Source organism: Lepisosteus platostomus, chromosome 14 (assembly GCF_059453375.1).
Source record: "Lepisosteus platostomus isolate fLepPlt1 chromosome 14, fLepPlt1.hap1, whole genome shotgun sequence".
NCBI classification, from domain to species: Eukaryota; Metazoa; Chordata; class Actinopteri; order Semionotiformes; family Lepisosteidae; genus Lepisosteus; species Lepisosteus platostomus.
The window spans coordinates 1,817,181-1,844,672 of record NC_142624.1 but is presented as its reverse complement, the minus strand read 5'-3'; the positions used below and the strand labels follow the sequence as shown (position 1 = coordinate 1,844,672).

At 55.5% G+C, this 27,492-nt stretch overlaps 3 protein-coding genes across 4 annotated transcripts; 1 reads left to right on the top strand and 2 right to left on the bottom strand.

Moving 5' to 3' along the window:
* Positions 1-742: 742 nt before the first annotated feature.
* On the bottom strand, positions 743-7,300 carry tob2 (transducer of ERBB2, 2). Of its 2 annotated transcripts, none has more exons than XM_088606352.1 (2): positions 7,168-7,300; positions 743-4,572 (listed from the first exon to the last, which is right to left on the bottom strand). In XM_088606352.1, exon 2 carries the CDS (start codon positions 4,364-4,366, stop codon positions 3,086-3,088), a length of 1,281 nt encoding a protein of 426 aa, XP_088462478.1. In that variant the 5' UTR covers positions 4,367-4,572; positions 7,168-7,300; the 3' UTR covers positions 743-3,085. The 2 variants fall into 2 exon arrangements, with proteins under 2 accessions (XP_088462478.1, XP_088462477.1); XM_088606351.1 differs by having other exon boundaries at positions 7,051-7,295.
* Positions 7,301-9,808: 2,508 nt separating this feature from the next.
* On the bottom strand, positions 9,809-12,608 carry phf5a (PHD finger protein 5A). Its single transcript, XM_088606349.1, has 4 exons — positions 12,303-12,608; positions 11,695-11,718; positions 10,807-10,973; positions 9,809-10,033 (listed from the first exon to the last, which is right to left on the bottom strand). Exons 1-4 carry the CDS (start codon positions 12,352-12,354, stop codon positions 9,944-9,946), a joined length of 333 nt encoding a protein of 110 aa, XP_088462475.1. The 5' UTR covers positions 12,355-12,608; the 3' UTR covers positions 9,809-9,943.
* Positions 12,609-12,862: 254 nt separating this feature from the next.
* Positions 12,863-27,093, top strand: aco2 (aconitase 2, mitochondrial). Its single transcript, XM_088606348.1, has 17 exons — positions 12,863-13,015; positions 15,675-15,817; positions 15,917-16,175; positions 16,425-16,517; positions 16,616-16,774; positions 17,329-17,479; positions 17,720-17,824; positions 17,934-18,025; positions 18,980-19,085; positions 19,730-19,887; positions 20,767-20,840; positions 21,540-21,651; positions 22,177-22,455; positions 23,126-23,317; positions 23,478-23,610; positions 23,776-23,897; positions 24,280-27,093. Exons 1-17 carry the CDS (start codon positions 12,980-12,982, stop codon positions 24,412-24,414), a joined length of 2,349 nt encoding a protein of 782 aa, XP_088462474.1. The 5' UTR covers positions 12,863-12,979; the 3' UTR covers positions 24,415-27,093.
* The last annotated feature ends 399 nt before the right edge of the window (positions 27,094-27,492 follow it).

The following is a 27,492-nucleotide window of genomic DNA, read 5'->3' as shown; positions in this document are numbered from 1 at the left end:
AAACGGCCATTTCAAACCGGCAGCCGGGACGTGAGGCGGAGGGAGGGGACAGGGGAGTGGGTGAAAGTGTGCCGAGTCCACGGCCGCTGTCCCGGGGTCGAGTTAAGCCCCTGGCCCGGACAGCCCAAACCCCGCCGGGACACCAGCGTCCTCCGGCTCCAGTCCCCTCCCGCTTTGCAGGACAGGAGAGAGAGGGGTACCGGCGAGCTGGAGGGGTTGGGCAGTGTAGGGCCCTTAATTGGAAGAAAAGAAATAAAGAGACGCTTTCCGCTTACCTCACGGCAGCCTGAAGTCCCCCCGGCTCGCTCTTAAAGCTCACGGCGGACGCGAGAACGTGCAGCGTGTGAGAATCCGCCCGTGAAGTGGGGTTCAGCTGTATAGCGTCGCCCTTCGACGTGAGAGGGGCCGGTCTCGACCTGCTGCAGCTGGACAGATCCCACCGTGCCCCCAGCGTCCCGGGGCCCGCTGGCCCACCCCGGCTGTCGGGGAGACCGCTGGGGGTCAAGCAGAGCGCCCCCCCCCCGGAGACGCACGAGCCGGAGGTCACGCGTGTCGCGCCACGTAGGTACAAGCACGGTTCATTCACGTCCCTACCCCCCCCTCCACTTCCCCACTAGAGAGCGTGTTCCTGCCGTGGCGCGCCCCACGCACAGAAAAACCATAATTAAAACCCGCACCCCCCTTCCCCCAAACTCGTGCGTGAATTGCAGCGGATAAAAACAAGAATACAAATAAGATCCTCTTGCATAACAGATTAGGTCATCTTTTATTGAAGAAATTCTGTACAGGATCATACATTTTTTAACACGATTTTCTGTTTGAGCTTGCTTAGATATATATTAATCAAATTTTATTGAAAAAATAATTTGATCGCGTAAGAAAAAAATAAACATGAAAAAAACATTTCCTCGATAATAACGTACGTTAGGAAATATATACACATTTTTATATATATATAATATCTTACTTTTACAAACCTATTAAATCATTTTCTTTAGAAAGGAACACGAGATGAGGAAAGTGCTGTCGACACGCAGGATAAAAGGCAGCGCGATGACGTCAAGCGGAAGTCGGGTCGGCAAAGAACGTGTCCACGCGACTTCGGAACAGCCCCCCCCCTCCCAGAAAAAAAGCACAGCGCCCTGGCTAGCTGGATCTCCCACAGCTGTTCTGAAACACATCCTCCCCCCCACCGCCAAAGCACCCAACAATCCCCGTTGCAGGGGCATGTGCAGTCCCAGCCCAGGAAGACTGACAGGTGTACCCCCAAAACACCAGCAGCAGCTTCAGAGCGGAGGAGCAGCTGCTCCGCAGGCCAGCGGGTCCGGGGCAAGAGCCCAGCTGGAACCAGAACCGGGCCTGCATATACTCTCACCCCCCACACCCCCATGTGAGCCGATACCCCGAGACCTCATCAGATCCAGAGACAGAGGACCCCACACCAGGGGGATCGGGGATCCACAACACTACACTGAGGGTCACCCACAATCTACGTCCCTCAGCCCCCCCAGTCCCAGAGGAACCTCAAACGCAGCCCCTCGGCAGCACCAGCGAGGACCCGGAGACACGAGCCGGGCCCCTCCTCCACCCCCGCCCACTGCTACCAGCCCCCGCTTTCCAGATCCCCCCAGCAACCCGGGGGCGCCGCCCTCCGAGCTCGCTCCCAACGGGCGAGCGGCTCACGAACTCTCCGGCACCTCGCCGCGCACCCCCGGCGACTCACGAGCGTTTAACGCCAGGCCTCGAACCCGGGGGGTCAGGAGGAAAATCCGAGGCAAGGGTTCGACATCGCTGTACCGCCAGGGCAAGACCAGCAGCCATCAGCACTGGGGGCTCAAGACTGCCTCCTCAGGCAGTACAGCCCCACAAGTGGACTAGGGCCCGGAACCTCGGCCAACAGGACCAACAGCTTTCCGTTTCAGTGCAGACTGGACTCACAGTAACCCCACACCTCCCACACAGCGAAACCACGAACCAAAAAGGAGAAAAAAAAACAAAAAAAGCACATCAACGGTTAATAGCTCAGTTAAAAACCTCCACATTGGCTCCACGGTCCAGGAACAGAGCACAGAGTATGGACACGCAGGGTGGAATGGACAGACTGGACTCCATAGCAACCACAGGCTGCAATAAATACCACCCCCCCCCCTCCCCCCTCCACCTGGATCAAATTTGTCCTTCACAACAGAGGAGCGCTAATCCATTTATCACAGTCTGGTCAGGACTCGGGCGCCTCCTCTCCTCTCCTTCACACCCTACTGCCCCGGCTATCGCCCCGCTCGGCCAAGCACAACGCCGACTGACCGCCCGACCGGTCAGCTCTCCCTGCAGGCCTCGGCCCAGCCTGACCGCACACAGGAAGCCCGAGCCCACACGCCCGGGGAGCTGGAGAGATCTCGGGCTGTCCTGCCTTGAGAAATGAAAGGCTTCACACGCCTCTCAACAGAGGCTGGTGCACATCAACGAGGGGGGGGAACAGACAAACCAACTAACCCTTCCCAGCAGTGGGGGTGTTGGAATCAAGGTGCTGCTCTCAGTCTGGTCCAGCACTGGGGGTGCCCTTCCTGGGTCATTAATGCTACAGGCGGGGACAGAACACGCGAGGGTCTCCTCTAAGCCCTCCACAGGAACCTGCAACCAAGTGCCTCAGACCGCTGGTCTGTCTAAGTGAAATCTGAGCAAATGTGGCCCAAAGTCTGGAGCGGAGAGGACCGTCTCCCGACCTGGTATTTGCCAGCGCGCTCTGGAGCGACTCCTCGTGCCTGACAGGAAAGGATTGCTTCAGCACACAGATTAGGAGCCCACTAGATACCCCCACTGTGACCCAAGCTTCATCCGTTCATTTTTAAATGCAGGATGGACCGGGAGGGAACACTACTGTGCAACAGGCTTCTGGGTACCCCCAAACCTCATTTAACGAACTCAGAACGTACATAAACTACGACATGTGCAATAATGGTAATGTTAGTAGTGATAACACTCCTCCAAGCAGTAATTCCAGTAAGAAGAAAGTTACCCCCCTCCCCCCAAAAAAATAGAACTGTTTCTCACGTCCGTCACCCCACCCGCGGCCAGAGAAGGTCCATCAGTTGGCCAAGACGACGGGCTGAAACGCTTGGCTGGGGTACTGGAGGTTGTAGCCGCCCAGGCTGTCCACATAGGCAGGCTTGTCCATGTAGAGGCTACTGGAGATCCCACCGCCGCCGCCAACGAGCCCCACCCCGGAGCCTGGAGGGGGGCTGGAGAAGGGGTCAAACGAGGGGTGGGGGTGAGTGTGAGGGGGAGCGGGGGGCGGCGGAGGGGGCTGGAAGGGGCTGGCATGGGATGACGGCGCATCCGCGTCGAAATACAGCGCCCCGGGGGATCCTGGGTAGACGAACTCCTTAGCGTTGGGGGACAGCTGGCTGCCACCCAGGCCTCCCAGGGAGTGCAGGGAGAGGGACAGCGGCTTCTGCTTGCCCAGGAGGGAGTGGGCGACGTTCGTCGGCGAGCGCACCATCCTCTGCGGGGCCACCCCTCCCCCCCCGCTTCCTCCTCCTCCTCCTCCTCCCGTCCCCGCCAGGCCGCTCCTCTTCATCTTGGTGGAGCCGAACTTGGTGGCGGCGAAACTGGCGGTGGTGAAGGTGAGGGGCTGGGGGGCCGGGCGGGCGAGAGGCAGGGCCGGGGGGGGCAGCGGCGGGGCAGCCTGCGGGGGCAGGGCCGGGTAGGGGTGGGGGTGGGCCGTGCCCAGGGGCGGGGAGGACGCAGACGAAGGGGGCGTGGAGCTGCAGGAGGAGGAGGAGGAGGAGGAGGAGGAGGAGGAGTGCGGGGCGGCCGCCGGGGCGGGGCAGAGGCCGGGAGAAGGGAAGCCGAACCCGAGGCCGGGGCAGGAGAGGGGCGAAGGCGGGGAGCTGGAGAGCCCCCCCACGGGCACGAAGACCTGAGCCTCGGGGTTGAACCCGGCGCTCCGGCCCTCCCGCTCCTGCAGCTCCGCCTCGTGCTGCCCCGGCTCTCCCGCCCCGCCCGGGGGGCCGCGGGGGTCCTCCAGGTACAGCACCTTGACGGCCCCCTTCTCCCCGATCTGGTAGGACACCTCGTAGGGGTCGATCCAGACGCTGAGGCCCGGCGGGACGTTGGCCCGGACCTCCTCGGTGTCCAGGCCGCTGCGGCGGGCCGCCAGCTCCACCAGCGGGTCGGGGGGCGCGCCCAGGTGCAGGCAGCGGAAGGCGGAGCCCCGCAGCGGGGCCTCGGGGTACCAGTGGCCCTGGAAGCGGGCCACCAGCAGCCTCTCCAGCTCCTCCCCGAAGAGGTGCGCGCGGCGGCGGGGCAGCCGGTTGTAGAGGTAGGACATGATGAAGTTCAGGGCCACCTTCACCTCCAGGTGCATGGCGGCGCCCAGCGGGGGGCCGGGGGGGCCCCGGGGGTCAGGCGGCTTCAGCGGGGATCCGGGGGAGACGTCCGCGTCCGGCGAGAGAGGCGTGGCCACCGCGGCGGGGGCCGGGCATCGATCGGTCAGAACAGCCAACGCTGCAGCTGGCTCTTCCTCTTCCTCTCCCTCTCCCTCTCCCCCCTCCTCCTCTTCCTCCGACAGACCTGGGGGGGCGAGCAGAACCAAGCTCAGCTCAGGGAGGCCACCCGGACGAACAGAACGACCCCCCGGGGGGGGGGGGGGACACTCCACACGGACACTCTCGCTTTCGGAGATTGACCCCCCCCCGAGCAAGACAGTGGGCGAGACGGGGGGCTTAAGGGGGACTGCAGATTTTGCACAAAACAGTTTTTTGCGTCTTGAAAGGAGAAAACACACCGGGGAAAAAGGGATGGGGGGGGGGGGGGTGGCGGCACCCCGGTACAGTACAGATGGAAGAATCGAGGCACAGGAGTGAGAGCGGGGGACGACACCGCAGCAACAGGCAGGAGGCGAGAAGGCTGGGATACGGCTGCACAGGGGAGAATTGTGCAGAACAAACCTCTCCACTCCTGCTAAATCATCAATAAGTCTAACGGATTCAAAAAACACCTCTTTTAGCTGCGTCACGAACGATACGCGTCTTTACATTGCGACAGGGTAAAAACGCGCTCGGTAATAAAATGGATGGCGTGTTGTTTTGTATTGGGTGCTCCCCGCCGGCCTGACGTGGGAAACTACATTTCCCAGAATTCCCCCGTCCCCCCCCCCCAAGATACTTCCGCCTGCGTCATCACCACGCGTACACCAGTGCGGAATCCAACTCCCAGTATAAACAACTACAAATACTAACATCCTGCTCACTGGAATGGTGCGGTAATTTACATTTATGCGGATCCTGCAATGTTTTATTCCCTAGCACGAGCGTCAGTACTGGAGGAAAGGTTTCGTGTGTCCTGCAACTGTAGACTCGAGCCGGGTCTCGCTGCTAGAGATCAGATTTCCTACTCGGCAATTTAGGAAAAAACGTGTCATTTTAAGGTGACATTGTTGGAAAGTGCAGCCAGAAGCTCTGCCAGAAAAATCACACGTAGCTATAATACTGGTTTCTCGTCTATCTTGTTTTTCCGTGCACTCAATCCCATTTGATGTCGGGGAATATAAACTCATCGGTGTCAGTTCAGGCCGTGTCTCCCCCCAGATCCAGTGCTAATGACAGAGCTCATGAACCCCCAAAACAAGTACAAGTACATTCCCGTCACAAGAACGACAGAAATCACGATAACCTTGACGTCAAACACGAGAAGAGCGGCACCCGAGACTGCAGGACAGGACCCGGAGTGTTCACACGTCCACGTCAGCACCCACAGGGCCGGGCATATCGATCTGCCCCCATAATCGATACGCGTACGATTATGATGCGTCTTAACCGATGACACTACCGTGCCACAATATTGCTGTGCGTTTAAAACGAGGGGGGAGGACGCTCGACCCATGAAACCGAGTTTTAGGATAAGAAAAGCCCAGGTTCAGGTTTCGGAAACACCCTCTTTTGTGCATTTAACGCTCATGGCTCGCAACGTTTCTTTTAAAAACAAGAAAACGTCACTCGTCCTCAAACACCGTTCTTCGGCCGTTGATGTTTCCAGCACGCAACATGCCAGTGTGCCCGCAGGAGGGCACCTGTACCAGTCGGGAGAGACGCGCTGGGGCTCAGAGGGCACAGCTGTACCAGCTGTAGTGTCCGACCTGCCCAGCTACCCCGGGGACTGGGCCGCGGTGCCCTGGGGGAGGGCAGTCGAGCCGGGTCGCCGGTCTGTATCGCGGCCGAAGATGGGGTCTTCTTCGGTCCCCGGTCTTGGCGAGATACGGTCCCCGATTAAAGACCAGTCCACCAAAGCCGGCGATTTTTTTTTTCCCGGCCAAAGGCTTGGGGGAACCCCCCAGAAAACCTCGCCTGAGCTTGGGGGAAGGGGGTTTAGAAAGCAACACACCCCGGGGGTCGCCGCGGGATCTCCACCCCTCCCGTCTGTCCCGGGGTGACAGGTGCGAGTACCCCGGCTCAGAGACCACAGCTTGGGTACTGGAGAGGCGAGACGCACAGGAGGTTACCCATTGCGTCTGCCGCTGGCCCAGTGGGCATCCCACTCACTGCACACACAGCCCCCCAGTATCCTTATGTAATACAGCAGGATTTATAGAGATGGTTTCCCCACATATCGCCTGGGCAACGTTCATTCACGCCAAGCCCCGCAGCCCGGAGACAACAACAAAAATATATATTTAGATATGACAGCAAGAACAAAAACACTCAGGGCCTTTTCTTCAGCTCCCCCGACTGACGGAGAGAAAAAAAAACAACAGACAGCTTGCATTTACTGCTCTCTGCCCTGCTCCCTCTCCCGATCCGTCATCCATTTTAAACCGAGCTCTCACAAGAACACTTTGAAAGCAACAACCGGGTGATGTCCCCCTCTTTTTAACTAAAATGGGGGACGGACAGAAAAAAAACTAAAAGGCGATCACCCCCACTCTGCCGATGCCTGTACTGCAGAAACACCTCGCCGAGCCAGGAGTCGGGGCAGCACGTAGCTGATCTATAAAAACGTATGCAAATATCTCACATATTTATATGCGGAGACGTGGTTCCATCCAGTACTTACTTGGGTCAGTGCAGAGAGCGTGTCGTCTGAGACACGCAGGTGCTGGTGGATTAAAGTCCCTCGGGCTGTGTAGACATAGCTACTTAGGAGTGGTCTGCTTTGGAACTCATTGCTTACCGGGCGTATTTACAAGAGCATTACTGACATCTAGGTTTGCAAGCGCGTCTCCGCTCCGCCGGGGACAGACGCTTCCGACAGCGAGAGGAAACTTTGCTGGTCGGCAGCCCGGCGCATTTATACAGCCTGCCCGCCCCTCCTCCTCCCTCTGCGACGCGGCCTCAGCCGGGACTCCTTCCCGGTCACCCCTCTCAGTGTTTTAACCCTTGGCGGTGGAGGTCGTAGGAGGGTGTGTTCATCCGCTGGGGGAGGCAGGGTTCTCCTCGCACTGAGCAATATAGATCTCCAGGCTAATATTAGTGACATTTCTAGTGGTGAGCAGAGCTGGGGCCCTGGGTTCAGTTCCTGGGGTGCTGTCTGTGTGGAGTTTGCATGTTCTCCCATTGTTCGCATTAGTTCACATGCTGGTGGGTTAACTGGCTTCAGTAAAACTGTCCCTGGTGCGAGTGTGTGGGTCTGTCTTTCTGTCTTGTGGGAGACTGGGGTCCCATCCAGGGTGTACCCCTTTTTGTGCCCGTTGCTTGCTGGGATAGGCTCTGGGCCCCCCAGAACCCCATATTAGTTAGAAGGTGAGAAAATGGAGCTCCCAGTGAGAGTATTATCAGAAGGAAGCAGCTGAAGGAGCAGGGAACAGTAGGAGTCAATGATTCAGTCCAATGGCTGTCTTTAAGAGACCCTGCCCAGAACTGCTATTGGAGCGCCTGGATCCCACTGTGCTTACTCACTGTGCTAATGGCTGTGCTGTTAGCCAGAACAGGGGAACTGATACAGGACGCCACAAGGGGCCGATCGGCCAGTCTGGCCTGTTCAGTAGTTAGTAGCAGACTCTCCCCCTGAGAGAAGCCAGAGTACTGGCTCTATCAGCCTGGCTAGGAAGCTTGTTCCATGCTCCCACCACCCTTTGTGTAAGGCAGGGCTGCCGTAGGCCAGTGGAGTCCTTCAAACTGTTCACCGAGTCCCAAATCATTAAGCAAGATCTTGGTTAATGATGCCTCTGGGGCCACTGGTCTGCCAGGAGAGCTCCTGTACTGGAAACGGCAAACCAGAACTCCCTGAACTCTTAGACCATAAGACAGGGCACCATCGAGAGGCCTGCGGCACAGAGCTCGTCTGGTACTCAGTACAGTAGCTAATTAATCCCAGGACCTCATCCGGCTTTGTCTGTGAGAGAACCCAGAGTATCGGCGTCAACAGCACCTTGTTCCCCACTCCCACCACCCTCCGTGTAAAGCAGCGCCACCTGTTCTCCTTTTCCAAAGCTCTTCCACGCAGTTTGCACCCGTGTCCTCCTACTCGCCCTGCGCAGAGCAGCTGCAGCCCGGGCTGTCTCGGGGTTAGTGGGGGGTGACATGCTTCAGTCAACAGGGCCCTGCGCGCTGTGCCCAGCCCGTGCTGCCCATCGATGGGAGGAGACACAGAAAACAAACAAGCCCCCAGTCTCTCTCTCTCTCTCCCCCTCGCCATCACACAATCCCTGCAACTCTCACAGCCCTGCCCAGGCTTCCCGCGCAGCAGGTGTTTCCAACCCGCGCACAGCCCGGGCACAGCACGCTCGGCCCCTGGGGCCCCCCTGCGCGGAAAACAGCTCCTCTCTGGGAGCCCGCTGGGAAACACGCACGGGGACTGCGAACATGAAACAGGCCCTAGTTTCTGCCGTGGCAGGATACAGCCAAAACCGAACCGCGTGCTAAGTCCTCGGCTAAAAATACAAGCGACTTGATAGCAACAGAGCGCCCATTGGCTGAGAAAGGGGAGAGTCCAGGAGCAGTGCAAAGGAAGAGGCAGATCCCTGACAGGAAGTGGGAACAGCTTTGCATGATGGGGGGTGTAGTCCACAGACAACATGCTCGGTATATTATGTGTTTTATTCGTGCAACACTTTTACTAACTTGCACATAGGAAAGAATAACATTATTAACATACTCCTCATCATCAAAATGCTCCTTTTCCCCGGTGAGGAATACGGCAGCCTGCTGCAGACTATCCCAGGACCAGACAGTGTGAGGTAGGGCTACAGCCTGGGTACATGTTGCAAGACGTAAACATAAAACCACTACTAATCTCTTAACGTGCTAAATAGTCCACACACAGCTGCATCTCCCTCTCACAGGGAGGTCCTGGAGGGGTCAGTCAGTGTGTCTGCAGCAGGGCTGTCCAGTCCCGGTCCTGGAGGGGTCAGTGTGTCTGCAGCAGGGCTGTCCAGTCCGGGTCCTGGAGGGGTCAGTCAGTGTGTCTGCAGCAGGGCTGTCCAGTCCTGGTCCTGGAGGGTCAGTCAGTGTGTCTGCAGCAGGGCTGTCCAGTCCTGGTCCTGGAGGGGTCAGTCAGTGTGTCTGCAGCAGGGCTGTCCAGTCCTGGTCCTGGAGGGGTCAGTCAGTGTGTCTGCAGCAGGGCTGGCCAGTCCTGGTCCTGGAGGGGTCAGTCAGTGTGTCTGCAGGTTCTCTCTCTATAGCAGCAGTACCTGAAGAGCTGGGAGAAGCTGTTAAACTGGTCCAGTTAGGTCAATTAGGAGCCGATTTGGCCCGTTAACAGTTGAGCTGGAATAAAACCCCGCAGACACACACCGCCCTCCAGGACCAGGACAGGCCACCCCTGGCCTTGCCGCTAAACCCACTTCGAACTAAACAGGACACTCGCGATTAAGCACAGTATAAAAACACCTTTATTACATTTCGAAAATCCTACACGTGTGAAAAAAAAAAAAGCAAAATCTTGGTTTGGACACCAGACTGGAGGCGGGACATCTCGACCTCTGGGCGCCCTCCCGACCTTTCCCCTTTCACCTCTTCTTGAAGCCGTACTTCTTGCGCTCGTAGAAGAGGTCGGTCTTGGAGCTGCCCAGGTTCACGATCTTCGGACAGCCGTCTCTCTGCGGGAGGGAGCAGAGCGACGCAATCAGATTCATCGACGGCGAAACACCGGCCATGAGCCCCTTTGTCCCGCCTGGGGCAGGAGAACGGCTACGCTGGACCAGCGGGTCACCCGACGAGGGGGCGTTAACCTGCGGGATGGTGGCTCTGCAGGACCAAGGCTGCCGACTGCTGTCTAGATCGACTGATCACATGACACTATCCCAGTGGGAGGTCAGCGGTTCCCAGCCGCTGTCCAGGAGGAACACCTGTCTGCTGGTTTTCACCCAAGCTGGGCCCTAATCTCCTGCACTAACCGAGGACTAAACCGATCTGCATGTATTAGACTTTCCTATAACTCATGTCTGCGGGCAGTCCTGAGTGTTACAAATACCCGCTTCAAGGGTCTTTTTCCCAGCAGCTTCAGCACACAGGACTTCACCGATCCTCTCCTCAAATTTCTTGCCAGTTTCTGACTCTTACTAGCTGATCTGTTGATGATGCACAGACAGTCTGAATAAAACTATCAGACACGCCCACACGGGGGTGTGACCCCATAATCTGACACCTGCAATTGGCTTTTTTCTTCCTCTCACAGGTGCAGTGGGTCACATTTCAGCACACCTGAACGAGGGAAGTTCTGTTTCTCGGAACCTGGCAGATCACACATCCCCCTCCACCCTGTAGGGGCTGAGAGCACATTCACATACATGTACACCCCAGACGGAAAACTGATCATTAACGGCAGACCCAGTCTCCAAGGGGCAGGAGGATGCAGAGAGCGGGCACTCACGTCTTTCTCCTGGATGGTGCACTCCTTGCAGTAGTAGGCGTCCGAGACCCCCGGTCCCCCGCAGATCACACAGCGGCCCTGGTAGGAGCCATAGTTGCACTCGTCACAGATCCGAACCAGCGTGCAGGGCCGCACATAAGAGTCACAGATCACACACTTCCCATCACCTGAGAGAGAGAGAGGGGTTCATACAGACACACTGACTGGACACTCCAGTACATGAACACTGCACTGAGAGAGAGGGGTTCATACAGACACACTGACTGGACACTCCAGTACATGAACACTGCACTGAGAGAGAGAGGGGTTCATACAGACACACTGACTGGACACTCCAGTACATGAACACCGCACTGAGAGAGAGAGGGGTTCATACAGACACACTGACTGGACACTCCAGTACATGAACACTGCACTGAGAGAGAGGGGTTCATACAGACACACTGACTGGACACTCCAGTACATTAACACTGCACTGAGAGAGAGAGGGGTTCATACAGACACACTGACTGGACACTCCAGTACATGAACACTGCACTGAGAGAGAGAGGGGTTCATACAGACACACTGACTGGACACTCCAGTACATTAACACTGCACTGAGAGAGAGAGGGGTTCATACACACACACTGACTGGACACTCCAGTACATTAACACTGTATTAACCTCTCTGTCAGTGCAGACATACTTACTGACTTTATTGTAAAAGATATTAAGAAAAATTATATATCTAAAAAAATAATTTGGTGAATTGTTTCTTTGGCCACACAGGTCGTAAAAAAAACTATAACACACTTGCCCCCCCAGCCAAGAAAGTTTAATTCTGAAACCCTCAGTCTACAGATTTTCCCTCATAAAACACTAAGGTCACATAAATTTAGTACTTACATTTTTCACATAATCTTCCAATGGCTGCAATGACATGCAAAAATAAATGAGAAAGAAATTAGGACTCATTATCTATGAATATTAGAACGAAGCCCAGCAATAATAATAAAACATTCCTAATTAGCCACCCTAATCATGATTTAATTACCATCTGAGTTAAAGTCCACTAAATTACAGTGAAACTACTTACTACCAACACTCATGCATTATTACAATCATTCCAGGACAGCTTACTGACGGCTGTCCTTTCAGGAAAACACGGTGCTGTAACTCGCCAATGAGCCCCGTGCCTTCCCCAACAGCAGATTCAGACATAACTTTCATATTGTGTTTCAAAAGTGGGTTACAGCAACACTCGCCAGCAAAATACAACAAAACACAACGACACTAGTATCTTGGTTCGGGATTGACGTTATTATAGAGTGTCCTAGGCAGTTTTTTAAAAAGTATTTCGTGTTACTAAACGGACATACCCGAGCAAAGACCTACTCGTTCAAACTTTAAACCGGCGCCCTGCGATCATATTATAAAGCACGTTGCCGCCTACATTCTGGGCATAGTAACTAAAAGAAAAAGAGTTGTTTTTAAAAAGGAGCTCCCGTTCTTACCGACACCGGCTTGTTTTCTACAGAAGATCAAGTCAGGATGATGTTTAGCCATGTTGAGCTGTAGACAACGGCGCTGTGGCGCGTCTCACCTTTCACCTTTGAACTCAGCGTTGACCCTGTAGTTACGATATATTTTTTTATTAGTTATTTCAACTTTTTTCCACCTGACTGCGTTTTCTAAAGAAGGCCGCACCACCTGTTGTTCACATAACCGTCTACAATTTGTTCATTTTAAGATTTTTATCTAGCACGCGATCTTTCATGCGGTTCCCGTAGCAACCAGCTCACATTTCTCCTCTCATTAAAATATTTTAAAATATTTTTTATTTACTAAGAAGTGAAAATGCTGCTTATCCCTTTTGTCCTGATTACGCTGCTTTTGTAATGACGTTCTGAGCGTTTAATAAAAGATTGCTTGTAAACTTATCCTGGCAGTCGACTACAAACAAAAATGTTAATATGATTGAATACGGTGTGTAGACGGACATATTTCCACAGATATCATCAAAAATAAATTTTATAGTATTCGAGGTACTATTTCTTTCCAAAAATGACAAAAAGAAGATTCGAACATTAATATTTTATCTGTCTGCTAGGACAAACGTCAGCCCCCCGAGGCTATAAAATCGGGTGGCTCAACGTCATCCTCAAGCGACACATCTTTGTCAGTGAACAAAATGGCGTCCTACTGTCTAACCGTCAGCCGGCTTCAGGTGAGTGAATTTGAAATAACTCGTATTCCTATATTAATCGCTACTAGGTCTTATGGATTCCGACAGTTAGCCGCGTACGAACATAGAAGAGTCGGTCTGGAGGGATGTTATTGTTAGGAAATAAAAAGAATGTTAGAACCGTTGTCTCCCTCTCCTGACGTTAGGTCACGGTGTCCCCGTTGGAGTCTTGCGTGTAGCGGGTGATAAGCTGCCCCAGCAATAACAGACTGTTTAACGGCAAACACGGAGTACGGCTCAGTGAAAGGAAAACCATGGTTTAAATGGTTTTCACATCTGTCTAGCCCTGGGTATGCCCGAGAAGCACCAGGAATGCCTCTGTCTGGGGGCTGCAAGGTGATCGCAAGGTTATTGAATTTGAAGTGCGCACTCCGAGCGTTTCTAACGGGGAACGCTTGTACTGTGGATCTCGCACTGGGACGGCATCCGCATTGATCTGGTTCAGCCTTAGCCAAAATACGGGATAAAAACCGTCGGCACTCATGGTGTACAATCGCATTCGGCGACGTGTCCAGTGTGTTAATTTGCTTTTAGGTCTTTTGTGATGCCAAAATTAAGCTTGGCTTTGATTATTGATAAAGGTGCATCGTTTGTCTCCTTTTCTGATTTTAGTTTTGCTTGCCACTTCATCTAGCTTGTGATAAATAATAAAGTACATGATTAAAAAATGGCTACAACCTCATACCCACGTTACCAGGTTTCAGTCTCATGAGTTGTTTTAATAGTTTTTATTTTGTGTCGTTTTTATGTGCTTTGTGTGGATCTGTCATTTTGATTTGTTTTCCCCATACTGAACAGATGTAAGTGTTATGAATTGTTAGCTCTTCTGAGTTTCTTTTTTGTGCAATTTATAACCCGTTAAAAAAAAACGTTTTTTAAATGAATCGCAGTCCCGTTCCACAGCAGGGCGCTCCACTCCGGGGTTTAGCAGGTGCTGGCACCTTATTCTGAGTCAACTGGTGTTGAGTTAAGTGAAGTTCAGTAACGACCATGTTGGGTTTTCTGCCTCGTTGTTTGACCCACGGGGTTCTGTAAGTTGTAAAACCCGAAACAGAAGTTTCCCTCTGTTCCTGTAGGGGACCGCACTGCATCCTGGGATTCTATCCTCCTCACGTCCCGGTCCCTTCATTCCTGAGTGCTGTTAATTTTCTCACTGGGCGTCGGACTTGATTTTGGCCCCCACATTTTCAAAGCATGTTGTAGATGATTCTTATTTCCTCCATGTCGACAGTATCTTTCAAAATCATCGCTCCTCTTTTCCTCCATTTCCTCTCCCCCCTCCTGGTCCGTCGCGCGCTGTGGGCCTCTGCTCGCGCCTCGGTGTCTCAAGGGGACGTCAAGGTGACGCCGGTGCCCTCTGTCTCGGTGTTGGGTTGCACTGCCAGCCCTGTGTGTTTACAGAGCAGCGAGCTCATTCCATCAGATGCATTGTTTGCAGTTTTAATTTACGCGCCCCTGTTCCTTGGGTTTAAGCCCTCTTTTCTCATGAGTCCTGATCTCGTCGTGGCCTGTACGCAGACTCTCTTCATTGCTGGCGGTCAGGGCATCCCCAAGGTCTTAATAAATTAAAGTTGACCAGGGTAAAAGGAAGAATCCGCCTCTTGACACTGCAGAACCTGTTGTCTGCTTTTATTCCTCTGCCCCCTTGATTGTGTTGCTAGTGGTTAACAGACTACTGTGTGAACATCACAGCCGGTAATACGTTATTTATTTATCCTTACTGATCATGTTTTCCACACTTTTTGAGCCACCCAGAAGGTCTTTGGGGGGGGACTGTGCATTTCTCCTCCCATATCACAGCTCTTTGCTCCAGTGTGCAAGTTAAGAAGTTAAGCCTCTGCAACCAGAGTCACAGTCTCAGTCCGGGATGAGTCCCTACAGCCCGGAGATCACAGGCAGGGTCCCAGTCCAGGATGAGCCCCTACAGCCCGGAGATCACAGCCAGGGTCCCAGTCCAGGATGAGCCCCTACAGCCTGGAGATCACAGCCAGGGTCCCAGTCCAGGATGAGCCCCTACAGCCCAGAGATCACAGCCAGGGTCCCAGTCCAGGATGAGTCTCTACAGCCCAGAGATCACAGCCAGGGTCCCAGTCCAGGATGAGCCCCTACAGCCTGGAGATCACAGGCAGGGTCCCAGTCCAGGATGAGCCCCTACAGCCCAGAGATCACAGCCAGGGTCCCAGTCCAGGATGAGCCCCTACAGCCCAGAGATCACAGCCAGGGTCCCAGTCCAGGATGAGCCCCTACAGCCCAGAGATCACAGCCAGGGTACCAGTCCAGGATGAGTCTCTACAGCCCAGAGATCACAGCCAGGGTCCCAGTCCAGGATGAGTCTCTACAGCCCAGAGATCACAGCCAGGGTCCCAGTCCAGGATGAGCCCCTACAGCCCAGAGATCACAGCCAGGGTCCCAGTCCAGGATGAGTCTCTACAGCCCAGAGATCACAGCCAGGGTCCCAGTCCAGAATGGGCCCCTACAGCCCAGAGATCACAGCCAGGGTCCCAGTCCAGGATGAGCCCCTACAGCCCAGAGCCCCTTGTCTGTTAAAACATGATCTGGGGAAAAAAACTCCTGGAGCTGCCAAGTCTGTGTGTGGAACCGACCGTGGAAAGTGACTGCTCTGTGTGTGCTGTCTTCCCAGCATGCCCTGGGGCAGGGCGCGCGGCGGCTGCACGTGACGGCGGCCTTCAGCGCCAAGGCCAAGGTGTCCATGAGCCGCTTCGAGCCCGGGAGCTACATCGACTACGACAAGCTGCACCGGAACATCAACATCGTCCGCAAGAGGTGAGGGTCGTGCCCACCTGGGGGGGGGTCAGGCTGGCGACGCCGCCCTTCCTTGCCCCGTCACGAACCTGTCCTTGTGGACCTCCTCCCCCCCCCCAGGCTGGACCGGCCCCTCACCCTGTCCGAGAAGATCGTGTACGGTCACCTGGACGACCCGGCGGGGCAGGAGGTCGCCCGCGGCCGCACCTACCTGCGCCTGCGGCCCGACCGGGTGGCCATGCAGGACGCCACGGCGCAGATGGCCATGCTGCAGTTCATCAGCAGCGGCCTGCCCACGGTCGCCGTGCCCTCCACCATCCACTGCGACCACCTGATCGAGGCCCAGCTCGGGGGCGTGCAGGACCTGCAGAGGGCAAAGGTCAGCAGGGCAGAGGGAGGGGGAAAGAGGCTGGGAAGGAGGTCTTCATCTTCCGTCGTCGGGTACTGCAGGAAGGCAAGATAGGAGAGGGGGGGTGGAGTGCTTGGGAGAAGTGTTATTCCGGTATCGGGACCTGTATGGGGGGGGTGTTCGCGTGGGGTGTGCTTAGTCCCTGCCGTGGTTCTTTACAGGGGAGGGCGAAGAGGTGAAAAGCTAAACTGTTTTGCTCTTGTCTCTCTGGTGACCCAGGAAGTAAATCAGGAGGTGTATAACTTCCTGGCCAGTGCTGGGGCAAAGTACGGAGTGGGCTTCTGGAAGCCTGGCTCGGGAATCATCCACCAGGTAAATCTCAGATGCTGTTTTTTTTTTTTTTAAATATAGATTTATACGCTCTCTCTGCTTTCTTCCACTGACGTTTCCACCCTCTCGCCCCCTCGCAGATCATCCTGGAGAACTACGCCTTCCCCGGCGCGATGCTGATCGGCACCGACTCCCACACGCCCAACGGGGGCGGGCTGGGGGCCGTGTGCATCGGGGTGGGCGGGGCCGACGCCGTCGACGTCATGGCGGGGATCCCCTGGGAGCTCAAGTGCCCCAACGTGAGTGATGTTCCTCTCCCTCCCCGCCCCCACGGGCCGCCCGGCAGCCCTGTCTGTCCGCTGCCGAACCACTCTGTCCGGGGCAGAAGGGTCGCGGGGGAGCTGGAGACTGTCCCAGCAAGCACTGGGTGCAAGGCAGGACACACCCCGGACAGGACACCAGTCATCACAGGACTCACGCACTCACGCAGAATCCCAGAATCCAATTAACCCACCAGCATGTTGGTGACCCCGGCGGTCGATAGTGGCAGGCAGGTGGGGGTGACCCCGGTTGTCGATAGTGGCAGGCAGGTGGGGGTGACCCCGGTTGTCGATAGTGGCAGGCAGGAGGGGGTGACCCCGGTGGTCGATAGTGGCAGGCAGGAGGGGGTGACCCCGGTGGTCGATAGTGGCTGGCGGGTGGGGGTGACCCCGGTGGTCGATAGTGGCTGGCGGGTGGGGGTGACCCCGATGGTCGATAGTGGCTTGCAGGCAGGTGGGGGTGACCCCGGTGGTCGATAGTGGCTGGCCGTGCCAGGGCCATCAGCTCTCTCTCTGTCTCTCTCGGTCTCCAGGTGATCGGCGTGAAGCTGACGGGCTCCCTGTCGGGCTGGACCTCGCCGAAGGACGTGATCCTGAAGGTGGCCGGCATCCTGACCGTGAAGGGGGGCACGGGCGCCATCGTGGAGTACCACGGCCCCGGCGTCGACTCCATCTCCTGCACGGGTGAGAGGGCCCCGGCGGGCCGTCCCCAGTCCCATCCCGGAGCTCACAACCGATAGTGATAATTCTTTACACTTCCACTGCACTCGGAGCGCTGTACCTGGATGGGATGGAAACCTCACTCTGGGGCGTAGCAGGGGCATCGCAGAGCTCCCTACAGCATGTCGACCCGCGCTGCCGACGTGTGTGCGTGTGGCCGCAGGGTCAGTCTGATGAGAGACCTGCTCTCTCTGCCTCTCTCAGGAATGGCCACGATCTGCAACATGGGCGCCGAGATCGGAGCCACCACCTCCCTCTTCCCCTACAACCACCGTATGAAGACCTACCTGGAGAAGACCGGCCGTGCGGGTCAGTACTGCTGCTGGGGGTCACCTGTCACCTCCTCGTCCTCCCCTGTCCCCTCCGTCTCCTGGCGTCTCGGTCTAATCCATCCCCCCCCCCCCCCTCCTCTTCTCAGAGATCGCGGCGCTGGCCGATGACTTCCGGGAGCACCTGGTGCCCGACCCCGGGTGCGAGTACGACCAGGTCATCGAGATCAACCTGAGCGAGGTGAGGCCCTGTGACGCTGCTCCCAAACCCAGCCCAGCCGACCCCTGCAGAGTGAGGAGCGGTTGAAGGTTTGCTCCACGCTGAAAGGATAAGAAAGTAGGCGTGACGTTTCAGCTGTGGGGCCTTCTTCAGGGGTGTGACGTGTTTGTGCTGAACGAGGTTCCACGGCCAGCTCATCCCCTCTCTTTCCATTTCCTCTCGGTGTGGAGTAAGCCATCGCCTGTTCCTTTGCAGCCTTCGTACGTCGACACGGTTACCCTCTCGAAACCTCTTCAGAGTGAACCGTAAAAAACACACGACTGCACCGCGCCAGTGGGGCAACTGTAGGGACGTGCGTTTAAAACTGAGAACAGGAGGCAGGTCTTTACGCCAAGGGAGGTGGGAGGGTGGAACAAGACAATGGAGCCATGCTGTTGAAGCCGATACCCTGGCGCCTTTCAAGACATGGCTGGATGAGGTCCTCCCATCAGGACCTGAGATGCTTCTTTACACCAAGGGTGGTGGGGGACTGTAACATGTTGGAAGATACGCCAGAGACATTTAGAACTAGGAACAGGAATCGCTTGTTTATGCAGTGTGTGGAATAGGTTGCCAAGAAACAGCTGGATGAGATCCTGGGCTCGGTTACATACCAGCTACCCGACAGACGTGCAGCTGTTGGGCTGAAAGGCTCCTCCCGTCTGTAACTGTGCTCATGTTCCCAGAGGACACCGTCAGCAGGCATCTGACACGAGTGTCTAAGCCTCTGACTTCCTCACAGTGGCAGACAATCGCTCTTCCTGCAGCAAACGAAGGGGTGACCGCCGGAGGGGTGCAGGGTAACGAGTCGTTAAAGATTCCTGGAGTCTCAGTCCGTGGGCCTCGTTATTCTTTGTGTCCGTTAACCCCAGGTGTGAAGTTCCCCCTCGGTCACCCACCTCCTGCTCTGTCTGTCTGTGTGTCTCCGTCTCTCAGCTGAAGCCCCACATTAACGGTCCCTTCACCCCTGACCTGGCGCACCCCGTGTCGGAGGTCGGCGCCGTGGCTGAGAAGAGTGGGTGGCCTCTGGAGGTCAAAGTAGGTCAGTGCTCGTACCCGGACGCTGGGCTCGGAGGGGGGCTGCCGTTTAACGAGGGGTATACCAACACGTTCCTTTCGCCTGCTGCTGGCAAGCTGTCGGGCTCCCAGGAGTCCCTGGTTTTTCCACCAGCGAGCTGCGCTCCTGCTGTCTGCTGCTTCCTGCGCTGGGGGGGCCGAGGGGGGCGCTGACAGAGCTGTCAGGGGTGTCCGTTTGCCTGTGGAGGTGATTGTCGACACAAGCGCCCCCCCCCCCCCACTTCCGGATTTATTTTTGGGAGCGAGGGATGGACCTGAAAGGATCCAGTTCCCAGAGCGGTTTGACCCAGTTCGGGTTTTACCCGTGGTGTCGCAGAATAGAAACGAATTGAACGAGGAGGGGAGTAGAAATGCTCGATATGTACTCCGTGCGGCCCGCAGATGTACCTGAGAAACCTGCAGCTCGCCTACAAATAGGACCTGACTTCTAGAAGCCTGACCCTGGTAGGACCTGACCTGGATTGCACCACTCTGGGCTCTGGGGTTCTGATCCGGTTCCCTGAACTGCAGTGATGTTCCCCAGCTCCTGCCTGTGTCGCTTGCCCAATTTGCCGTACTTCTGCTGCTCGAGCCGGGCCAGGCTCACGAGCCCCCCCGTGTCGCCCTCAGGTCTGATCGGCAGCTGCACCAACTCCAGCTACGAGGACATGGGCCGGGCCGCCTCCCTGGCCAAGCAGGCGCTGGACCGCGGCATGAAGTGCAAGTCCGAGTTCACCATCACGCCCGGGTCCGAGCAGATCCGGGCCACCATCGAGAGAGACGGCTACGTAAGTCGCTCGCCGTGATGATGATGATGATGATGACGATGAGCTCGGGCTCACCGGAGACAGGCGGGGGAGGTTATACAGATCTGCTGTTCTCTGTAGACCCAGGAGCACTAAGGTACTAAGTGGTGGAAACTGAAGCTTTTGTCATGGAGATTCTTCATCAGAAGAGCAGCAGCCTTTCCTGAGCTCTGTACAGCCCAGCAGGACAGACGCACTGCTGGGGCTTCCCAGCTCTCACACAGTATTAGGTGCAGGTGATACAGTATATGACCTGAAACATGTGCAGCCTTCCCTGCGCTCAGTGCACTCAGCAGTGAGGCACTGGGACAGCCCTGCAGGACAGACACACTGCTGGGGCTGCCCAGCTCTCAATTCCAACACGGGAACAGGTAATAACAAATCAGAGGTTCATTTCCCAATGAAGGGTTTTGTCCTGTTCTTCGAGGTGCGACTGAAGTTTGTCTCGCTCTGTAGTTGCTTTGCTCTGTTTATTTGAGGTTGATTACTGTGTGGAGGGAAATTCCCAGCTGCAGCTGTTAACCCAGGTCAGCTTTAATTTCTCTTTGGTACAGGCAGTACAGGGATTAAGCAGTAAACATTAAGCAGCAGTATTGGAACCTAGATTATGCGCAAGACGTATATGCATCTGACTTCCCTTTACAGCCATCAGAAAGAGGTGTTTTACAGTGGAGGAGGTTGTGGTGGCGATACCCATGCTTGCGGTGTCGCGTGATCAGTGAGCGGCGATGTCATGCTCACCGAGCTGCAGTGATGCCATCATTCCAAATGACGTCGTCGTCGTCCCCGGAGACGTGGCAGCAAAGCCACGATGTCGGCGGAGTCATGTGACGTGTGTGACCTCTGTCCCTCTGCCCTCAGGCCCAGATCCTGAGAGACGTGGGCGGTGTGGTTCTGGCCAACGCGTGCGGGCCCTGTATCGGACAGTGGGACAGGTAACTATGGAAAGGCTCACCCCCACGCCTGTGTCACGAGCTGTGTGAGGCCCTACTGTGTACACCTGGACTGTCATTATAGTTTTATTCAGGGTTCTCTGGTGTGCTGACATGAACTTTGACAGGGAGTTAAAAAAGGGAGTTAAAACAATAGAAACAGCAGTAAGAATAGGAGATGAAACTAGCACAGAGAAACAGAAGGATTTAGAATGTAATTAGAAGATGCAAAGGTGCAGACAGACACCAGTCGGATAAAACCCTTCTAAAGATGAAGGTTTCCATTCTGGATTTGAAAGCGCTCAGGGAAGGTGACTCTCTGATCTCCTCGGGGATAGAATTCCAGAAATCTGGGCCGTAGCAAGACGAGAACCTGTCGCCCACAGTCTGTAGACAAGCCTGGGGGACAGAGAGGAGAACAAAGTCGGACGAACGAAGGTCATGGGTTTTGGCAGCCGTCGTGAAACCAGATGGGAAGCCAGTGCAAGGAGTCCAGGACAGGAGTGATGTGATGACGGGGTCAGGGTTCTGGCTGCCTGATCCTGGACATGCTGTGGTTTGTTCAGCCTGGATTGAGACACCCTAGCGAGTGGGGCGTTGCAGCAATCGATTCAAGAGGAGACGAATGCGTCGCTCAGCGAGACAGGGGGTGCCCCGATGTCCTCCTGATCTCTCTCTCTCTCTGTCCCTCTCCCCCCCCAGGCAGGACGTGAAGAAGGGGGAGAAGAACACCATCGTGACGTCTTTCAACAGGAACTTCACGGCCAGGAACGACGCCAACCCGGCGACCCACGCCTTCGTCACTTCTCCCGAGGTACGGGGACCCCGCAGCTACACCCCGATGTCCCCCACACCCAGGGACTCCAGCGCTGCTCCTGCAGAGCCCCTGTCCAGTTAGTCTTTACAGGTCGCTCTAAACCAGGGGTCTCCAGCCCTGGTACTGGGGAGCCCCAGTCCAGTTAGTCTCTCACATCTCTTCCTAAGCTTGAGGAGCTCCTGCTTTCAGGCCCTAGTGAAGGTTTCTCTCTGGTGAAGGTTGTGTGATCTTTAGCCGGTGACTTAAACTGTTACCGATCATTAGAAATGCGCAGTTTAGTGGTGATCTATAAAATCTGCTAGTGACCCCCGTACTGTCCCTCTGTGCTTAGGGCACCCACAGGACTGGGGTACAGGTGCTAAGAACGCTGGTGCCCCCACAGTCTCCTGCCTTTGCCCCCAGCCCTGACACCCCCCACCGTGATCTCCTCTGCCTCCGTGTCACCCTGAACCAGCAGCCCCCCACACTCATGTGCGTTTGTGGGGTTCCCTCCCTCCCTCTCTCTCTCTCTCGGGGGGACAGATCGTGACGGCCATGGCCATCGCGGGCACGCTCAAGTTCGACCCCGAGCGGGACTTCCTGACGGCGCCCAGCGGGGAGAAGTTCAAGCTGCAGCCGCCCACCGGGGACGAGCTCCCGGCCCTGGACTTCGACCCCGGCCTGGACACCTACCAGCACCCCCCCGGGGACGGCAGCGGGGTCGCCGTGGACGTGAGCCCCCAGAGCCAGCGGCTGCAGCTGCTGGAGCCCTTCGACAGGTGGGACGGGCGCGACCTGGAGGACATGCAAGTGCTCATCAAGGTGAGGGGGCCGCCAGGGAGTGGGGATTAGGGATCGGGTGGGCGGGGAGGGATGGGAAGTGGGATTTAGGGCATCAGGAGGGGGGCAGAGGGTGTCAGGGAACGCAAGCTGGGAAGGCTGTGGGATTGGGGATGGTGGGGGGGAAGCCGGGGGCGCAGACAAGGAAGGAAGTTGGTTTGGGGATTGGGAAGGGGCAGAGGACAACCAGGATTGCGGGATTGGGGATTAGGGGTACAGGGCGGCCAGGAACAACAGGCTGGGAGGGGTGCAGGATTGGGGATTTAGGATGTGGGGGAGGGTGATCGGGGATACCGGGCTGGAAGTGCTGTTCCGGGTCGGACAAAGCTGAAAGGTGGAGGGGAGGAGAGATGGAAAAGATGGGAATGGGCTGGGAAATGTCCGATTGGAATCGGAAGGGTGAGACGGGATGCGGCCTGGAAGCATGTTGGGGTGAGGGCTTGGGGGGTTATGGTCCCGAGAAAAAGAGGGGAGGGGAGGTGGGCCCAGGAGGGGGTTAAAGATCCTGGGAGGTGGGGGGTACAGAAGAGGGGGTGATAATGTCAGAGCGACAGACCGGGGGTGTACATGCATAAAGAGAAAGGGAGTTGGATGATTGCAAACGTCACTGTATCCCCAGCGTCTCTCTTCTCTCTCTCTCTCACCCCCACAGGTGAAGGGCAAGTGCACCACTGACCACATCTCCGCAGCCGGGCCCTGGCTCAAGTTCAGGGGTCACCTGGACAACATCTCCAACAACCTGCTGATCGGCGCCATCAACATCGAGAACGACAAGGCCAACAGCGTCCGCAACCAGCTGACCGGGGAGTACGGGGGGGTGCCCGACGTGGCCCGGCACTACAAGGTCAGTGTCTGTCCCTCTGTCCCCCGCCGGACATGGTCAGCGTGCGTCTCCATGTCTCTGCCCTGTGCTCTTCCTCCCGTCTCTGTGTCTGCATCAGACCGTCAGAACGTGCAGCGGTAGTGAACCCCGCCCTCTGTCCGTCTCTCTCCCCCCCCTCTAGAAAAACGGCCTGCGGTGGGTGGTGGTAGGCGACGAGAACTACGGTGAGGGTTCGAGCCGGGAGCACGCCGCCCTGGAGCCGCGGCACCTGGGGGGCCAAGCCATCATCACCAAGAGCTTCGCTCGCATCCACGGTATGAGAAGGGGAGAGCGTCGCTCTGCGTCGCTCTGCGTCGCTCTGCGTCGCTCTGCGTCGCTCTGCGTCGCTCTGCGTCGCTCTGCGTCGCTCTGCGTCGCTCTGCGTCGGTGATGCAGGCAGTCTCTCACTCTCTCACCGTGTCCCCCCCCCCCCTCCCCAGAGACGAACCTGAAGAAGCAGGGCCTGCTGCCTCTGACCTTCGCCGACCCCGCCGACTACGACAAGATCCGCCCCGACGACAAGATCTCCATCATGGGCCTCAAGAAGTTCGCCCCCGGGAAGGTAGGAGAGGGAATCCCATGGGAATCGGCAGGGCTGGGCAGGAATGATGTCCTTCCGATGTGAATTCCCTGCCCTGGCGATATGGCTGCCCAGGTTGCTTACTGCTCACAGAGGTGTATCGATGGACCTCTCCTAGCTGATGATGTAAAAGTCTGTCAACTAGGCGGCCATATTGCCTAGGTGCAGAATGACAGTATTACCATGTAGGCTTGAATATTGGAGAATCTCTGATCCATCCCTTGCTCTCTGTCTTGGCTACATGCTCCTTGAAGTTGGTCTGAGACACCCCACTGGCCACTGGACCGTTACGGGGTTCTCGGTGGTGGGGTTGGGGTGATCCAGTGGGTGGATGTAAGGGACCTCTCCTGTGTGTGTGTTTCAGCCCCTGAAGGCTGTGGTCAAGCACAAAGACGGCAGCCAGGACACCATCCAGCTCAACCACACCTTCAACGAGACGCAGATCGAGTGGTTCCGCGCCGGCAGCGCCCTCAACAGGATGAAGGAGCTACAGCAATGAGCAGGAGGGGAGGCTCCCCACACACACACATACACACACACACCCTCCATCCATCCATCCATCCATCCATCCATCCATCAATCCAGGGAAGGGGGGGACTTACAGTCCATGCCACACCCCTCACACGCCAAACCACTCTGCATTTGGCATTCAGACATAACTACACGCACACAGAACACAACCGCTCCGGCAGGTTTTACAGGACAGAGAGACTGGGCGTGGGCGGGGCCAGGAGCAGAAGCCACTCCCTTCCTCCACCGCAAACCAATGCACTTCCAGGTGGCATTCAGACATCACTACATGCACCCAGAATACACAGGTGGAACAGGCGTTATTGTTCACGCACACTGTACTGAAATACTGTCCCAGACATTACTGTACTCGTATAGCCTCTGAACCTCAGTAGTGATGACTGTACACTCCTACGGTTTGTCAGGCTTTCTTCCCCAGCCTGCGTCTCAAACACAGCCTTTTAGTTCTGTAATTAATGTACACTCTTTACTGGAAGCTGCACCAGCTGGGTGAGAATCGCATCCTCGCCCCTGCTCACTCCCTCTCGCCGTTTCTTCGCCGAGCCGCGAATCGGTCCGTGGTGGCGATGGCTCGGCGGGGGCCCGGCGGCCGCGCTCTCCGCCGGGCGCGGTGTTGCTCGCGCTCCCGCGGCCCCCCGGGTGCGAGTGAATCTCGCCTCTCGCCTCTGGCTCTCGGAAAGAGGCCGGGCGTGCACACTCCATGAGCAGATGGGTGTGACTTGCAGCTTAATTGATGGTGGCTTTGCATGCTGCTGCACGTCACCTTTCGTAATCCTGGCTATGAGTGGTCAGATCCATGCTCTCCCACTTGTCCTGCCCCAGGGGGTCCCGCACACCCGACTTTCCCGAGCTGTGACAGTTGTCCGGCTGGTAGATGGGCCGGCCGTCTGTGACACAGTTCAGAATTGCTGGAGACCGTTATTTAGTAACATAACACACAGAGCAGAGTGAATCGGACACACACGGGGCTCTGTGACAGGAGGGCGACGGACAGACACTCCCTGTGGGCTCGGTGTGGTCTGTTCATTCACAAAGCAGCATTAACGTTGGCCTTCGCATTCCTGTCCGTCTTAAACTGGAGGACAGACTCGCCTGGCCTCACTATATAAAGATCACTCTCGGATTGTTTTCGCATTGAACTGCAAAATAGTGTGCTGCACAACAAAACATTTATTCGGTGAAAAAAACTCCAAGCAGCCATCTTAATGAAGTTATTCAGGCATTTCCAGCCATCTGGAAAGCCAGGCATTTGATATTAATTGTGGTAGAGAATTTAAAAACGGCTGTAGTCAGCTCAGATGTGTGTGCAAGACAAACTATAGCTATAATCCGCATGTTGCGGTAAAACTCTCATGTTTATGTGGTAACTAGGTCATTCAGATGAATTTCAGATTTCTGCTACAACACGTGGAATGGAGAAATCTCTCCAGGCAGCTGCTGACCAGGATTTGTGCCTGTGTGCTGTGATGTCTGAATGCTACAGGTCCTCTATAACTCCAGTGACCTGCGCTGACCTCTACACCCACTGCTCCACGACCCTCTGTGCAATCGGACCGGTACAGAGTTCTGATGGATCTTTGCTCCTGTGAAACAAGGAACTGAATCGTGACAAATTTGCAAAAATGGGAGGGAAGGGTCCCCCCATGGTTTTAATCGAGAGCGGTTTTCCACGGCCACGCCGAGACTGATTCATCATAATCGTCCCACAGCTCTGCACTTGAACCACAAAACGCCTTTTTGTTCTGACCTTCTTTCTTTTTTGTAATCTGTTTCCGTTTAGGGATGAAATTTGTTTTTCATGGCCTGCCTTCGTAGCATACTCGCTTTGCTAAAAGCACGTTGTGATCTGTGATCATTCGTTTGTAACCTCGGGGAGTTCTGGGGCACGCAGCGCTCGGTAATTGTTTAAAATGTCTGAGCCCCACTGTACGGCTAATATGCTTTCTTCCTGCGATTGAGGTGGTCTTCATGAGTCCTGGTGTAACCTGGACTCCACACTCACCCAGTCACTTGTACTGTGACAAGTCTCTCTCAAGGGTGCAGTGGTTGACATCTGTGGGTCTCTCAATGTATAACTGTACGGTAACAAAACAGCTCCTTTTTGTTAAACGGGTGTCAGGTGTCTGGGCTACTGCTTTGCTGACTTTGAAAGAGAAGACTTTTCTGCATCTGAAGCTACCGACTCATTCATCTGACTTTCCTGTAAGTGGATAGAGATGCGAGTCCTTCAGCTCGTATTAAAAGGAGTGAGCATTTGTGTTTTGCATGGCTATTGGCTTTTTGTTGACATTGTGAAAAGTTGTAACTGAACACTTGCTGAACTTGTACCTGTGACATCCGCAGGGATTGAACTTCTCTTTTAATGTCGGCGTGGATCTCTCACTCCCGAAATTCAGTATGTTTAACTGTAGCACTTAAACCCTGAGATGGTTGATTCTCCTGATGTCTGTAAAATGTGCTTAACTTTCTCTCTTTTTCCTCCACCTTAAAAACAACAGATTTCTTACAAGTAGAGGAGAGAAGGGCTCTGGATATATGCTGTTCACAGAGATCTCGAAATAAACTGACTTCCTGTTTCTTTCAACTGTGATATTAATTAAGTATTTATCGGTAAAATAAAAGATTTTTATTGTGGAGGACTAAACAAGAGTGAGGAGTCTTTCCTTTCGGTTTAAACCAAGATCAAGCAGAACTGATAATACGCACTTGGTCCAGTTAACTCGATGAATGGCTCAAGCTCTTACAAGCCCCTCACATGCACACAGCAGGTGCACTGGTTTAGGTGTGTCCCAGACTGTACAGCTCCTCAAAACCAATCCAGTGTTCTACTGAATCCACCCATCATGGGCAAGCTGCCTATTCCTGGTTAGATACCTGGAGATCAAACGATTCAGGACTACACACTGGATTGGGGGGGGGTGTCAGGCACAACTCAAAAGTTTTTGCTATATCCAGTGCCTCTAGGAAGTCCACTTGCCCTTTCCAAAGTTACACATTTTGTGGCCTAACAGTCTGAAATCAAGACGCCTTAAAGATGAATTTACTT